This window comes from Parathielavia appendiculata, assembly GCF_033297405.1.
Source record: "Parathielavia appendiculata strain CBS 731.68 unplaced genomic scaffold N657scaffold_1, whole genome shotgun sequence".
NCBI classification, from domain to species: Eukaryota; Fungi; Ascomycota; class Sordariomycetes; order Sordariales; family Chaetomiaceae; genus Parathielavia; species Parathielavia appendiculata.
In genome coordinates, this window is record NW_026944220.1 from 391,495 (window position 1) to 405,159 (window position 13,665).

The 13,665-nt window shown below is 55.9% G+C and overlaps 7 protein-coding genes across 7 annotated transcripts; 3 read left to right on the forward strand and 4 right to left on the reverse strand.

Annotated features, from left to right (window-relative positions):
- Positions 1–22: 22 nt before the first annotated feature.
- On the forward strand, positions 23–2,240 carry N657DRAFT_638570 (uncharacterized protein). Its single transcript, XM_062791619.1, has one exon. It carries the CDS (start codon positions 360–362, stop codon positions 1,971–1,973), a length of 1,614 nt encoding a protein of 537 aa, XP_062651930.1. The 5' UTR covers positions 23–359; the 3' UTR covers positions 1,974–2,240.
- Positions 2,241–2,399: 159 nt separating this feature from the next.
- N657DRAFT_629321 (uncharacterized protein) lies at positions 2,400–3,169 on the reverse strand (the record flags this gene model as incomplete). The annotated part of the gene is made up of 2 exons (XM_062790878.1): positions 2,400–2,656; positions 2,752–3,169. The coding sequence occupies 2 exons, from the start codon at positions 3,167–3,169 to the stop codon at positions 2,400–2,402; spliced, it is 675 nt and encodes a 224-aa protein (XP_062651931.1).
- A 405-nt stretch (positions 3,170–3,574) lies between these two features.
- N657DRAFT_638572 (uncharacterized protein) lies at positions 3,575–4,041 on the reverse strand. Its single transcript, XM_062791620.1, has one exon. The coding sequence runs from the start codon at positions 4,029–4,031 to the stop codon at positions 3,762–3,764; it is 270 nt and encodes an 89-aa protein (XP_062651932.1). The 5' UTR covers positions 4,032–4,041; the 3' UTR covers positions 3,575–3,761.
- A 99-nt stretch (positions 4,042–4,140) lies between these two features.
- N657DRAFT_5970 (uncharacterized protein) lies at positions 4,141–5,372 on the reverse strand. Its single transcript, XM_062790016.1, has 3 exons — positions 4,967–5,372; positions 4,275–4,899; positions 4,141–4,170 (listed from the first exon to the last, which is right to left on the reverse strand). The coding sequence occupies exons 1-2, from the start codon at positions 5,139–5,141 to the stop codon at positions 4,355–4,357; spliced, it is 720 nt and encodes a 239-aa protein (XP_062651933.1). The 5' UTR covers positions 5,142–5,372; the 3' UTR covers positions 4,141–4,170; positions 4,275–4,354.
- Positions 5,189–5,991, forward strand: N657DRAFT_562300 (RNA-binding domain-containing protein; the record flags this gene model as incomplete). Its single annotated transcript, XM_062788128.1, has 2 exons — positions 5,189–5,607; positions 5,664–5,991. Coding segments are annotated over 2 exons (747 nt in total), but the record flags the coding sequence as incomplete, so codon positions are not given.
- A 698-nt stretch (positions 5,992–6,689) lies between these two features.
- On the reverse strand, positions 6,690–9,050 carry N657DRAFT_638573 (uncharacterized protein). The gene is made up of 2 exons (XM_062791621.1): positions 8,575–9,050; positions 6,690–8,517 (listed from the first exon to the last, which is right to left on the reverse strand). Exons 1-2 carry the CDS (start codon positions 8,684–8,686, stop codon positions 7,190–7,192), a joined length of 1,440 nt encoding a protein of 479 aa, XP_062651935.1. The 5' UTR covers positions 8,687–9,050; the 3' UTR covers positions 6,690–7,189.
- Positions 9,051–12,790: 3,740 nt separating this feature from the next.
- Positions 12,791–13,665, forward strand: N657DRAFT_6089 (uncharacterized protein). The gene has a single exon (XM_062790284.1). The coding sequence runs from the start codon at positions 13,135–13,137 to the stop codon at positions 13,582–13,584; it is 450 nt and encodes a 149-aa protein (XP_062651936.1). The 5' UTR covers positions 12,791–13,134; the 3' UTR covers positions 13,585–13,665.

The following is a 13,665-nucleotide window of genomic DNA, read 5'->3' on the forward strand; positions in this document are numbered from 1 at the left end:
TGCTGGGGTGCGCCATTCCAATCTGAACGACGGATCGCGCCTCGCGTTACATTTCATTCATTCATCAAGGTCCGCAGGGGCCTTTCAACACCAATCACACTCCGACCACCTCAAGCAGCCACCGAAATTCCGGCTTCAAATCGACCGGAGTGTGTGTCGCACGCTTCTTGCCAGCTTTGAGTATCTACTTTCAAGAGGCCGGCCACATTTTGCCGCAAAAGCATTGCTTTCCTCCAAGTCCGTTGTGCACTTGCATCGATTCGACAACCTCAGAAAGTTCTCGACAACTGCAACTGCGATTCATATACCGCTTCCCTACGACGGCCTGCCCGCGTACATTCCAGTCATTCTCGAGCACAATGGATCCTCCACAACAACCACCACCTCCCAAGCGGCTGCCCAGCCTTAAGATAACCAGCGGCGCATCCAGTTTCTCCGCCGCCGCCGCTTCTTCAACCATTACCCCAAATTCATCATTTCAACAGACCATGTCGCCAGCCCCACTCACACCATTACAAGGTCCGGCCAAGATCAAGCTTGTGTCCAAATCACAACCCTCGACTCCGGCCGACTCTCACCCGCCAGCACTTGTGCCTGGGCCAATCATCAATGCCACAGCGGACGGAGTAGGGAAAGATCCGACTGCCCCAAAACTGACCCAAACGAAGGCAGGGAGGGTCAGCAAACCTTCGGCGAAAAAGCGGATAAGAGACGAGGCCGAAGAGGACGAAGACCTGCCACTCGCCAATAAGACGGATCACCGGGCGAAGAAGACAAAGATTACTCTCAGGACTCCGGGTCCCACAAGGCAGCCGACACTAAAGCTCAAGCCCGTTGGGCGGATTCCCCAGAAGCCGCTCGGCGAGGGTTACGATTCGGAGGCGGAGGATCGCGAGGAGGACCCGGTCATTGAGGAGCAGTTCATCTTCCGCATGATGCCCGGCGAGCACTGCGAGTACCTGCGGCAAGCAGTCCAAAACAAGCAGATAGGTCTTCCAAAAGCACAAGGGGGCGCGGATTTTCAACTAAAATGGTTGGACGAGGAAGGCCGGCGGGCCGTGGTGACGGTCAAGGGCCAGATGTACGCCGCCGCCCTATTGGATCTGCCCACCGTCACGGAGGGCATGAAGACGTGGGACAAGAAGTCAATGGTCAAGTCAGCAGACATTTGTCAGATACTGCTAGTCTTTGCGCAGGTCGGCAGCGAGGAGGAGGCCAAGACGGCACCTGTGCCGGAGCGAGCCGATCATTATAGATGGCCGCACGGTCTCACACCGCCCATGCACGATGCCCGGAACCGCCGGTTCCGCAAGCGCCTGAGCAAGCTGGAGATCAAGAACAAGGAAGCCGAGGTGGAGCGGCTGCTTGCGGCTGACCGTGATGCAATAAGCGTCCGGACCGAGTGGATCGATAGCAAACAGCATGCCGCAGCGGACGACGAGGAAGAGGAGTCGGAAGAGGACGCGGAGGGGGAAGCAGACGATTACTTTGGCGATGCCAATGCGGAACAGCTGGGTCAAGAAAAAGAAGAAGAGGAGGAGGAGTTCGACGACGCCGCCCTCGAAGCCGAGTTCCTGGAAGCGCCTGAGACGCCGGCTATCGCCACGCCAGCGGCCGTTACTGACGCTCTCACACCTAGCGCCGCCAATGCCCCAACACCTCAGCCGCAGATTGAGGAAGAGGCAGGCGGCGCTGAGGAGGAATCTGCGGAGGACGAGGAGGAAGATGACGAAGACGAGGGAGATGAAGATGAGGAGGAAGAGGAGGAAGAAGATGAAAGGGGCGAAGACGAGGGGGAGGCCGCCATACGAAACGAAATTGCCAGCCTGAAGAAGCGTCTCCGGGACTACGAGGTGCAGCTTGCGGCCTCAAAAACGAATCTCATGAGGAGGCGACTCGAGGCCAACATTCGAAACATAAAGTCCGAAATTGATCTCAAAAAGTCGGCCATTGGCGAGACAGAGGAGGATTAGGTCTGTCTGCGGACTCTGTTATGGGCAATTCTGCTGGAAGGTGTAGCGAATTGTGGATCGGTTTTGCTCTGGGGCGGGGGAAGAAGCATCGACGAAGGAATTCAGCTGCGACATACCGATAACGGTAGCTATACCCGGTATTGATCATAATTATGACAGAAATGTGTTGATGTCTGTTAGTTCAGAGCGCCTGTCCTTGAGGCACGGATAGTACCCCATGAACAGGTGCAAAACCATTACCAGAGTCTATGCCATGGTGTATCTGTGCCAATATACATAGAAATACAACGATGTTGCATAACATCCAGACGCCTTCGTCCATCCCACCCCCTTCCAGGAGTGATCCCACAGAGCGTCTTTCTTCCAGCCTCCCACCCATCCGCATGACCCATCCACACTCAGCCATGACCCTCGCTTCTACAAACCTTACATAGCCTTGAGGTAATTCGCCTCCTTGATCTTTGCCCGCCGCTCCTTGCGCATCGCTTTGCGGAGCTCCTCCCGCTTGTCGACGGCCTCGATCGCCTGCTCCAGATTGCCCGGCTCGGCTCCCGGCAGGTTGACCGTCTGCTTCTGCAGCGGGATCTTGGGCACCAGCGCCGCCAGGTCGCCCGACGCCAGGATCTTGGCCTCTTGCTGCCGCTGCCGCTTGAGGGCGAGCCGGCGCTGCTTCTTGGATTTGGCTGTTGGGACGAGGGGTGGTCAGTTGATTTGTAATTTTCGGTTTGGGCCGGGGGGAATCGGGAGAAGAAAAAAAGGGAACTGGGGAAAAACGAACAGAATTCATCCCCCGCATCAGCGTCGTCCGCCGCGTCAGCCTTCTTTTGCACCTCCAGGCACTTCCACAGCCAGGACGGGTAGGCCTCGTCTGGGAGAGCGACAGGGTCCGTCTTGCCCTTGAAGTAATTCAGGCCGTTCAGCACCGTGCCCGCGGGGCAGGAAGACAGAGGAGCGGCTTTCGCGTCGGCTTGGAGAGGGGTGAGCGGTGTGAGATCGGGTGTTGTCGACTGGTCCGAGGCGGAGGAGGCCGAGGCTGTTGCGGGCGCCGCGGCGGCTGGTGATGGGGCTGCATGGCGCGCCGTAATGGTTGTGTTGAGGTACCGCGCGGCCGCTGCTGGTGTCCGCGCAAGCGGCTGGGCTGTTAATTGCCGGGTGCTGGGCAACCCGGCTTGTCGGAGACACGCTCGGCAGATCATGTTGTGTGTAGATGGTGGTGTTGCTTCAGGTCTGCAACTTGAGGTTTGACCCTTGAAGCGGCATGGAGCGCTGAGAGGAGCTAAAAATTCGTACGGTGGTCGAAAGATGCGAGGTGCGCAATTTTCATCAGCAGCATCTTGAATCCTTGACTGTCTGCGACTGACACCAATTGAAAAGCAGCCGAAGCAATTTAGGTCGCGAGCAGTATGATCTGGAGGTTTGTGCTGTGTTCTGTAAGTTTCATTTGCTTGTACGTACAATTGGATCTCCGAAGTTGGGATTCCCAGATGGTGGCCTCCAATACTTGGCCCATTCCACTACTACCTTCGGCCTCTCAACGTTGCCCTAAGATACATTTCCCCTGTGAACCAGCGACACCCAGTCCAAAATAGCTCATTCCATACACCCCAAGTCCACATCAGTTCATTGTTGTGCGCCTTCCTTGGAGAAGTAATTCTGCTGCTCAAAGAGGTAGCCCTTGACCTTGGCGTTCTTGAGCAATTCAAGATATCGTTCTGCGCTTCGTCAGCACCAAACTCGCTCGGCACCCCTAGCAAATGTCTTCTGTGTCCGGCCAAGGTGCCTGGTTGTTCATGACACAGAGCCTCCCTTCTGCGCTGCGAGAATGGACTGACCTCTGAGCCGACCGCATTTCTCCAAGTGATTGACGCCTTCCCGGTAATAGCATTTGCTCAACTCCTCCCGAACCAGCCTCCCCATCATGACCTGAACCCATTGTTCGCGGATGATTGCGTCCTGGGCCTGCTTCAGGCGCTTTGTGTCGTCGTAGTCGACTCCGTCAAAGGTAGGCGGGACCTTGGGCTTCTTGGCCAGGAAGGCCTCAGACTCGGGAGTCGGCATGGCGCTGTGCTCCGGCTACTCCAAAAGAGTTATTTGTGGCCGGGTCGTTTGTCGGGTGCTGGACGAAGGAGTTCAGCTCTGTCCAGCAATCGAGCTGCCCGCTTGTGATGCTTTAACTGGCGAAACCAAACGCAGATGACTTGAGCTCCAAGCCGATGTTTAGCTGCCTGAATTGACAGGCCAAGAGAATGCGGAAAGTCCAAGCGCCATTCTCGGCGTATCTTATCGAAAGGCGAGACCCACCAAAATTCTCAAACGATAACCCGCCACTCGAAATTTCAGTTTTATTCTGCCAGCCCACACTTTCTTCTCTTCTCTCTCCTTCACCCATCTCTTCCCTTCCTCACATTTGCATCCCCGACCCAGGAGAGACATTTCATCTTGGCTTCGTCTTCGATCAAACAATTCATCATGGGAAAGACCAAGGATACCAAGGCCGTCAAGGCCAAGGCTGGCCCTGTGAAGGCTGTCGCTGCGCCCGTCAAGGCTGCCGCCACCAAGGTCGAGAAGGCCGCAAAGTCGGTCAAGGAAACAGCCAAGAAGGCCGAAGTCAGCAAGAAGTCCAAGAAAGTCGAGTCTGAGTCCGAGAGCGAATCAGAAAGCGAATCCGAGTCGGAGTCTGAGTCCGAGGCCAGCAGCTCTGAGGATGCCAGCGATTCTGAGTCGGATGTCGAGATGACCGATGCCCCTAAGGCCAAGACCAATGGTGCTGCTAAGGCCAGCACCGAGACCTCTGATTCGGAGGGGTCTGAATCTGACTCTGAGTCCGAGTCGGAAGAGGAGGAGGAGAAGCCGAAGCCTGCCAAGGCGACCAACGGAGTCAAGGTGAACAACAAGGCCAAGAAGGGCGATTCTGAGTCTGAGGAGTCTGAAGTAAGTTATTATTGATTAGCTTTCCTGCCCTCCAGTTTGCTGACGTTTCGAACTAGTCCGACAATGACGAGGAGGAGGAGGACGGCTCAGACGACTCTGACGACTCCGACGACTCCGATGCGTCTGAAGAGGAGTCTGATGACGAGGAGTCGGAGGAATCCGAGGAGAAGCCTGCCGTCGTTGAGAAGCCCTCAAAGAAGCGCAAGGCCGAGGAGGAGCCCGAGGCTGCGGAGGCATCGACCAAGAAGACAAAGTCGGATGCCGAGGCTTCCGACAAGAGCGCCACCCTTTGGGTCGGCAACCTCGGCTGGGGCGTTGATGACAATGCCTTGTACGAGGAGTTCCAGAACATCGAGGGCATCGTTGGTGCCCGCGTCGTCACCGATAAGGAGTCCGGTCGCTCTCGTGGTTTCGGCTACGTCGACTTCGAGACTCCCGAAGCCGCCCAGAAGGCTTACGACGAGAAGAGCGGTGCCTTTCTCCAGGGCCGTGACTTGCGCCTCGACTTTGCTTCGAAGCCTAGCGCCGATGCCGCGCCCAATGCTCGCGCTGCCGAGCGCGCCAAGAAGCACGGCGATGTAACCAGTCCCGAGAGCGACACCCTATTTGTCGGCAACCTGCCCTTCAGCGCCGATGAGGACTCTGTCTCCACCTTCTTCAACGAGGTCGCTCAGGTCCAGAGCCTTCGGATTCCGACCGATCAGTGAGTGATCCTCTTCCTCCGCCATAAATTCTTCAATCCGCTAACCATTGCACTAGGGAGTCTGGTCGCCCCAAGGGCTTTGCCTACGTGACTTTCAGCTCTGTGGAGGATGCCAAGTCCGCTTTTGAGGCTCTCAACGGCTCCAGCCTTGATGGCCGGCCCGTCCGTCTGGACTTCGCCAAGCCCCGTGACAACAATGGTGGCGGCGGCTTTGGTGGCGGCCGCGGTGGTGGCCGTGGTGGCTTCGGCGGTCGTGGTGGTGGTCGCGGCGGCTTTGGTGACCGTGGTGGCCGCGGTCGTGGTGGTGGCCGTGGGGGTGGCCGTGGTGGATTCGGCGGGAACCGTGGGGGCGGTGGTTTCCAGGGCAAGAAGATCACTTTTTAAAGAAAGTGACATGACACAGCCGCACCTGAGGGGATCACAACGAGGGCTTTGCATGGTTCCATCCGAGGGCTTTGTGGGTTGTCGGCTTTTGAACTCAAAACTCCCTTCCCGGGAGATGTGGGCTTTGAGAGACAGCTTCTTTCCGCAAGAAGCAGCGATACACCTGAGGGCTTGATCTATGACTCGTGGGCTGCTTTGGCTCTTTGACAGCTCCTTGACGCATCGGCCGACGGCCATGCTGGTGGGCTTGCTGGTCATCGCCTCATTGGCGGTCAAATAAGATAATGATGGGTTTTTTGCACTCTGTGGGCTCGTGGGCTCTGAAGGCATACTCTGGCGGCGGAGTTGGGAGATGTCGGTTTCTTACCGGACAGTCTGCTCTCCGCTGCTTGCGGGCTTCCTGACGGTTCTGAGGGCATCTGAGGGCGTTTTCCTTTCTCCGTGGGTCATAAAAAGTTGGGCTGATTTCGGGTTCTATATCTGTACGGTACGGTCACGGGCTGCTTTCCTCTTGCGCCTCTTTCATAATTGGGCAGTTTCGCGAGTCGAGGTACGGTTCTCGACAGGTACACGGGCGATTTTACGCATGGCTTAGCTTTTGCCTGGTAAGTATCCCATACCCAAGATACCCCTTGCTTCGCGGACGGTGTCGATATCCAGTCAATCTTGTACGAATACGATCGATAGTCGGCAATGTCAGATTTCTCTCTGCCAGTTTGAAAGTGTGGGCTGTGTTGGCCGCATCTTGTGTGCAAAGTGCGAGGCCATGAAACTACGATTTGTGGTATTCTGTTGCTACTAGACCATCTGAAAATCATGGTTATCTCGAAGAATCAAGAAGAGCAAAAGCCCCCGTTCTCACCCACTACCTGACGAAAATCAAAATCGGCCGCAACCCGATCCAGCCGGAACAAAGGAAAATGTGGCGAATAAGTGGCAGATAGATGCAAGTGACACAAAAACCAGAGCCCAAAGCTCGAAACCCAAAACATCCCTCCTGTCGTCGTCCCATCGTAACGACATGCTTCGTAACCCATCCCAATGCCGCCCGTTCATGCCATTCCACCCAAACCCCTAAACCATGTCTCGCCTTCATTCCCCTACGTAATCACGATACCCATTAGAAACCACTTCGCTTTCACCAGACTTCCCCCTTGTTGTTGACGCGGAAATGAGAGCCGCGGCGCCCCCCTATTGCTCAAGCAGTGACGCTCTTGCCAACCCCTCCCCACCGGATCCGCCTCAGCGTCCCGCCGGAGACGGCTCCTGCACCACCGCCGCTGGCCCTGACCATCTCGCTTCCGCACCCTGCCGCGGCGGCAGCGGACGCGTTCGAGCCGGCAGCCCCAAACCCGCCGCCGCCCGACAACGAGGACGCGACGCTCTCCTGCCGGCCGACTTCCCTGCCAATGACGTAACCTGCTCCGAAGCCGACGACGGAAACGAGCACGACGACGCCGGCGCTGACGAACCAGGTTAGCAGCGTCGGGCTGACGGTGAAGAATGTTTGTTGCGATGTGTTGTTATCTGTCTCGTCGGTGGTGGTGATGATGGCTGGCTCGCTGGTCCGCTTCTTCTTGGCGGCGCGCGCGGGCTGTCGGGCTTGGGTCGCTGCTGTGCGCTTGGTCTTTTCCGGATGGTGGTCTTGGTGGTCTTGTTTAACTTGCTGCGACCGGCCCGAGCTGGAAGAGGGCGCGGCGCTCGGGGCCGACGAGTTCGATGCCGTCCGCGCCTGCTGGCCGGGCTTGTTGGCTCCTCTGCTGGCCGGGCTGCTGGTTGGTGCTGGTGGCGGCGAAGTGTCGGCCATGAGCTCTGATTCTGGGACCAGGCGGAGTTCCATTGGCTGGGAGCTTGGCACGACGCCGGCGGCGTTGCGCCGTTCATCTTGTTTAGGGAGGCCGCGGGCTGCGGCGGCGCACGAGAGGAGGGTTGTGAGCGAGGCGCGCAAAGCGGCGTCATTGTCGGCTTGGTAGGCTGGGGACATGTAGTTCGGTGGGCCTCGGTGGGAGCGGGTATGCGCCCGGCTCTGCATCGCAGGGCGTGACGGGAAGGAGTGGTTGTAAGAGGGTACAGCGCCGGTTGAGTGTCGGTGGTTCAGATGAGACGGGGGGTGGGAGAAGGCATTTGGTTGCGGCTGGAAGACCGGGGAGTTGGATGGTCGGCCGAGGGCAGTCGCATTCTCGTCATCGTCGCTGTCCGAGTCGGTATCCACCACAGCGGACGCCCTCACGGTCGTCTGGTTGCGGAAAAGGTTGGCGGATGGGTGTATCGCTTCGGTGGAGCTGGTCATGACACGGTCCTCCTCGCTCTCTGTCTCATCGTATTCTTCCTGACTGCTGGTTGCGCCTCCTTGAGTTGCGGGATGACCGACAATGAACGACGCAGGCATGGGTTGCTGTTGTTGGGAGCGTCTCCGCCTGGACGGGTACGAGGTATTGCCAACTCTGAGTCCTGTTGTCACGATCTCATCCCCAATGGATGATAACGATGAAGACGATGGTTGCGAGGATACTTCGACCCACGACTCTGAAATTTACGGGCATCAGCTCCTGTGCGTGTGCTATGCAGCGCCATACGACTGACCGTCATTGCGACGCTGGGGCGATGGCGTATCTTGCCGTCCTGTGCCCCGCGAGACGCCACCGGCACTGCGCTGTCCACCCTGCTGTGCGCGTTGAAACTCCGAGGGCGCCATCGTGAATAATCGTCACTTTTATGGTATCGGAAAACCAACGGCGCTCGCAAAGAAAGATAACACAGTTATGTGTAGATGGAAGTAAGTGTGCGGGATCGGTCGTGTCGGCGGTTGGTGCCCAGCGAGCCCCGCCTCCGAGAGTGGAGAATGGAATCGGATCCAGTAAGACGACGAGGTTGGCGATGCAGTGGCTGCGTGGAACGCTAATTTGACAGATGAGCCGATTGCATACAACTCTTGCGCAAAATGAAGTAGTGGATGCAAAGCTTAAGTCTCCCGCAACTCGGTCGTCCTGTGGCACTGTAAGAGGATGGACAAGTCAGGCAGTGGAGGCTCTTTGTTGTTCGTGGCTGTCGTTCAACCTTGGCAGGCGGTTGCAAGTGGCAGCGAGCATGACCCGGTCACTCTGTCACATCCCCCCAATTCATTGGCTGAAGGGGTTCTGGTCTGACCTAGATGACGTTACGGATTACGGATACGGCCAACGAGCTCAACTCACACATCTTACCAGGCCGGTTCCAAACTTCTACGCAGTAACTATGTATTGTACAGGCTGGGCTTTCAACATAGTGCGGTCGGCGAGTGCTAGACCAAGGTATCCAATTTCCAAACCCAAGATTCCCATCGACGTTGTCACCGACTCGACCTTAGATGGAAATCCTTTCACATCGTTGAATTACCATAATTTGGCAATCACTACACCGGCGGTGTGGGTACTCGTGATTCATCTAAGTTCGCTGATTCTGTTTGATCTTGTTTGAATTGACCTGAAAGCAAACGTTTATCCTCACGAGGTCTGCTCTCCTCCTCTTGATATCGTACTAGCCACACTCAGCGGTCATGCTCGTTTTCCAGGTTCTGATCTGGTATCGTGGGCGATCAGTTCGCACGTCATGGCTCCCATTCCACCCTCCGATGATTCGATCTAGATCCTAAGCCTGGAGAACCACCTCAACTTCTCAATTTGTAAGGCCCTGCTCAAGGAACAGAACACTGGGCTGAGTTGACGAGCTACTTAGCGTATATTACTTACTGGTCAGCCTCACCGTCACGGGTCATGACGATGGTGATAGGAATACACGTTGGCATCTTCACACTTGCCTACCTCGGGGCTACCTGGTAGCCACCGAGCCACCGGGGAACATCAATTTTTGATCAGCTGTTCTTCTTTCTTTTCTCAGTCAGTATGCCTGCTTCCATACCTTATTGGCAGACACCACAGCCTGGCAGCCTGCCAACACACAGAGAATCGAGGTAACTGCCGAAACCCGTCTCCTTTCTTTCTCTGATTTAATTTCTTCTTCCTTCTATCTGATAATCGCAAGGTCATGTGTCAACTTTCATTTTAATATTATTGCTTGTATATGATTTTCTCCTTCTCAATTGCAAGGCTGTTGTCTGCGGCTTTACCATTCTTCGTCGATGTCTTGAATCTTCCCCACTCCTTTCCACTTCTTCGCTCCTCATCATCTATCTGTTCTATATACGGCTGCTCTATCGCCTTGTGTCTCATGTCGGCCCAGTCCAACAGGCCGCGGGCCGACTGCATCTGCGGCCTCGCTGCGACCGAGTCTCATTCGGCAACCTTGAGCCGGGTTCCCGCGTCCTTGGGCTCGCCCTGCAGTCATGCTGAGCATTGGGCATCAACTCAAGCAATACCATCCCGACGAGCACGCGAGCGACAGCCCCATGTTCGGAATCGGCACTCGACCTGATTAGGATTCAGGCCTCTCCGCATCTGGTTGCTTGTAGCAAGCAACTCCCGCCGGAATGGCCACACGGGAGCCTCCTTTGCCGTGCCATACCGATCACGAGTCAACGCCGTCCAATGTAAAGCTGCTCTTGTCGGCAATGGGCGAGCCGTCCGAGTGCTATGAATGTGACGTGGCAGCATATGCCGGGGCGTGCCGCTGCGTCCTCGTCCCGAAGATGGAGGGAATCGGCGCGGGGGGGGCTGCGCTTGGGAAGGAACCTGTTGGTCATTGTGCTGAGTGGCATGATTGCTCCCATTGGCGAGAGGGAGAACTGGCAGCCATCAGAGTCACCACCATGTCCAAACAGCAGACTGACGAGCTGAACTCGGTTCCGTCCGGAAGAGCCGCAATACTTACGGTTTAGGCGGCACTATTTGTTACTAGTCTGGGTGCTGATCGTCTATTTAATCATGCAGCCTGTCGGTGAGGGAAGCCGGCCAGAGTTCGGTGTAGTAAGTGTACAGGGCCGCCAGTCAATCCAACGCCTCATCTCACGATACTCTAGGTCAATCTCACAAAGAACTCGACTTTGAGTCCGACCCTTCGAACCTCAAACCGCATGGCCACGCTGCGCTCACAGCCTTCAGCTTCGCATGACGTCGGACTAAGCTTGTGATGAGGCTCTTGGTACCGGCAGCCGGGCACAATTCCATTTACGCAATTGGGAAATTGTATTTTGTGGTCTGCGTGTAAGTGGCCCAGCGCAGGGTCAAAATATGATAAAATCCGGCGCCCGCCTGTGCATTTTCTTTGGACTTACTTGACCCTTGAAAAAGGATATGAATGTTGGGTTCCATCTCCGTCAGATGCGGGCCGAAGATGCAACAAAGTCTTGTCAACACTTGACAATCACGGCAACGGTGCTGTTGGGAAGATTGCTTAGGGCCAGGTCGGTAAGCAAGCCGCCGCCCACCAAGCAGATTGCCCATGACAACTAACACGATCACGGCGGACAGAACGCAGCCGGGTTGACTGGCAAGACGTTCTTCCCATAACTAAACGGCACCTGAAGCCCTCGGACATGCTGCCAGCGCCAAGCAAGCCGATTCAGCATCAAACAAAAGCAGGCCGGGCCGCCATAGTTGGCCGCAGCTGCATGCGGGCGGGCGTCAGAGGGGAAACCTGGAGTGCAGCGAAAGAGGAGGGACGCCCCACGCTCTCGAGCTCGCGGGCATGGCAAACTCCCTGAAAGATGCGGCTCTTTCCCGTTGCTTCTGCCCGTCCTATCGCAACGAAGCTTCCCGGCCTGCCACCCTTTGCAACCATCGACCGCCCTCGCGATGCAGACACACAAACCGGCCTGCCAATGGGACGTCTCGTCCACCCTGCACATCGCGGCCTCGGAGAGCCGGCAAGCGCCAACTGGGAAACGGAACTGTCCATGTGAACTGCTAATACCCAGGCCGGTCTGGCATCAACCGCATCAACCCCGCTTGGGTTGAAGAGCATCCGGAGGTGGAATGGCAGTGGTATGGGCGGATTCATTATAAGGGTGAGCATCCGGCATGGCACAGCTTCGATCGTCATGTTCACGAAACCTTTCCTTTGCCCGCCCAAGCGCAATACGACTGCCTGTTCCTTATCATCACCTTCACAATCAACCGGTCGGCTCTCAGACACTCCACATCAAACATGACCCAGAACAACACATCTCTCGGTGTTTGGGCGTTCACGGGCGTCAACTTCTCAGAGGAAGAAGAGAAGCCCCCCTTCTACACGAAGCCTGGGGAGAACAAGTAGAGCACGGCCCCTGAGTCCCACAGACAAGTTGTAAGAATTGGCCCGAAGTGACCCCTCGGTTAGCACCCACGTCTGCCAACCGCCTCTTGACTCCAATACAGAGATTTCAATCTCACTGTACTGACGTTTTCTGCCTAGTGTCGCATAGTCAAGACATAGCGACGAAGCAAGCGGAGGCAACTCTGGAGGATACGAGAGCGGGGACTCCGTAGTCGAAAAGAAGGAAGACTGCCTGACGATAGATTTACTCTGGAGGTGGAAATTTTCATTATCACTTCTCAATATCTTCTTGCTTACGCAGAATGACCGGGCGATCCAATCCACCAGCTTCGGGTAACGGCCTTTCACTCTATCACAGCCCTTCCATATCATCAACATCTCAATCCTGTTTTACGTTGTGTAGTTTGTTAGCTATTGCTACACGGAGAAGTACAACTTGGAGGAGAACGTTAGCAAGTCAGTTTCTGTCCATCAAAGTCTTGTCCACTCTAGATGAGGCCAAAATACTATGTCCGTCTGAAATACCAACATGATCCCACCCTGCCGTTGTTCGACCACCACCCTCCGCAAGCTGCATCCAAACAAAGACCCCATCCCAACCCTTCCAACTCCCCTTCCGTGGCCCGAGCTTATGTCCTCTATGGACTCATCCTAAGCAAGTCTACCCCCCTTGTCCCGCCAGCATGCTTCACGCCCTCTCGAGCACACATACACCTACCTCTTCCTTGGGGTTGTTAAAGCTCCACTAGGCCAGTGTCCTCCACCTTACACCCGGCCATTCGCTCTGGCTGTGTGCTTGGTATACCTGCTTCATGTGGGCTGCCTAGTCTTTCATGATTGGCGCGATATGGAACGGAAGAGGGAACTTGGCATAGCCAACGGCATCCATCCCGCTGGCCGTCGGCATCTATCACCGCTCGTCGTTCGCATGCTGGATCTCCAGTTGTCTCGTGTATGGGGCCAACTACGCCCAATCGACCGCTCAGCACATGGCCAAAACCTAGCTTTTCCTGTTCGGACAAAAGGAGACGACTCCCATGGCAAACTGTCCGCCGGCGTATAATGCTTTCTAACTGCTTCCATCAGAACACATCCACAAGCGGAAAATGGCGCAGCGGCGGATGGTTGACGTGTGTGCTTACGTCCAAGGTAGCCGTCCTTTCCCCTAATGCCTTGCAAGGAGCGGTCCTCCTCAGCCACCTGCCCGACACACCACAGATTCGACTCTGGTTTCATACTACATCGCCATCGTTTTTCTCTCTCTCCCTCTCATCCACATTGTCCCCTGACACAACCCCAAGACGAGCAGACAACTTTCTTCGTACCCTAATCAATCTGCATTACACTGGCCTAAATTGCCTGAATATCGTGCCAACACATCTCCAAACATCAACTTCCCCTTGAATAGGTACCAAACAAACCCCCCTAACATTACCCAACAAATCAAACCTGGTATTATCCACATGAAGTACCCCCCCCCCCCCC

Bases quoted from the DNA above. Each gene is read 5' to 3' on its own strand.
- N657DRAFT_638572 (XM_062791620.1), bottom strand. From the start codon at position 4,031: ATGCCGACTCCCGAGTCTGAGGCCTTCCTGGCCAAGAAGCCCAAGGTC.
- N657DRAFT_638570 (XM_062791619.1), top strand. From the start codon at position 360: ATGGATCCTCCACAACAACCACCACCTCCCAAGCGGCTGCCCAGCCTT.
- N657DRAFT_638573 (XM_062791621.1), bottom strand. From the start codon at position 8,686: ATGGCGCCCTCGGAGTTTCAACGCGCACAGCAGGGTGGACAGCGCAGT. The intron at 8,518-8,574 runs GTCAGTCGTATG...CGTAAATTTCAG, and splicing joins GCCCCAGCGTCGCAATGACG to AGTCGTGGGTCGAAGTATCC.
- N657DRAFT_5970 (XM_062790016.1), bottom strand. From the start codon at position 5,141: ATGCCTCCGCAGCCTCGGGCTCCTCCTCGGCCTTGCGCTTCTTTGAGG. The intron at 4,900-4,966 runs GTCGGACTAGTT...AACTTACTTCAG, and splicing joins TCCTCCTCCTCCTCGTCATT to ACTCCTCAGACTCAGAATCG.
- N657DRAFT_6089 (XM_062790284.1), top strand. From the start codon at position 13,135: ATGGGGCCAACTACGCCCAATCGACCGCTCAGCACATGGCCAAAACCT.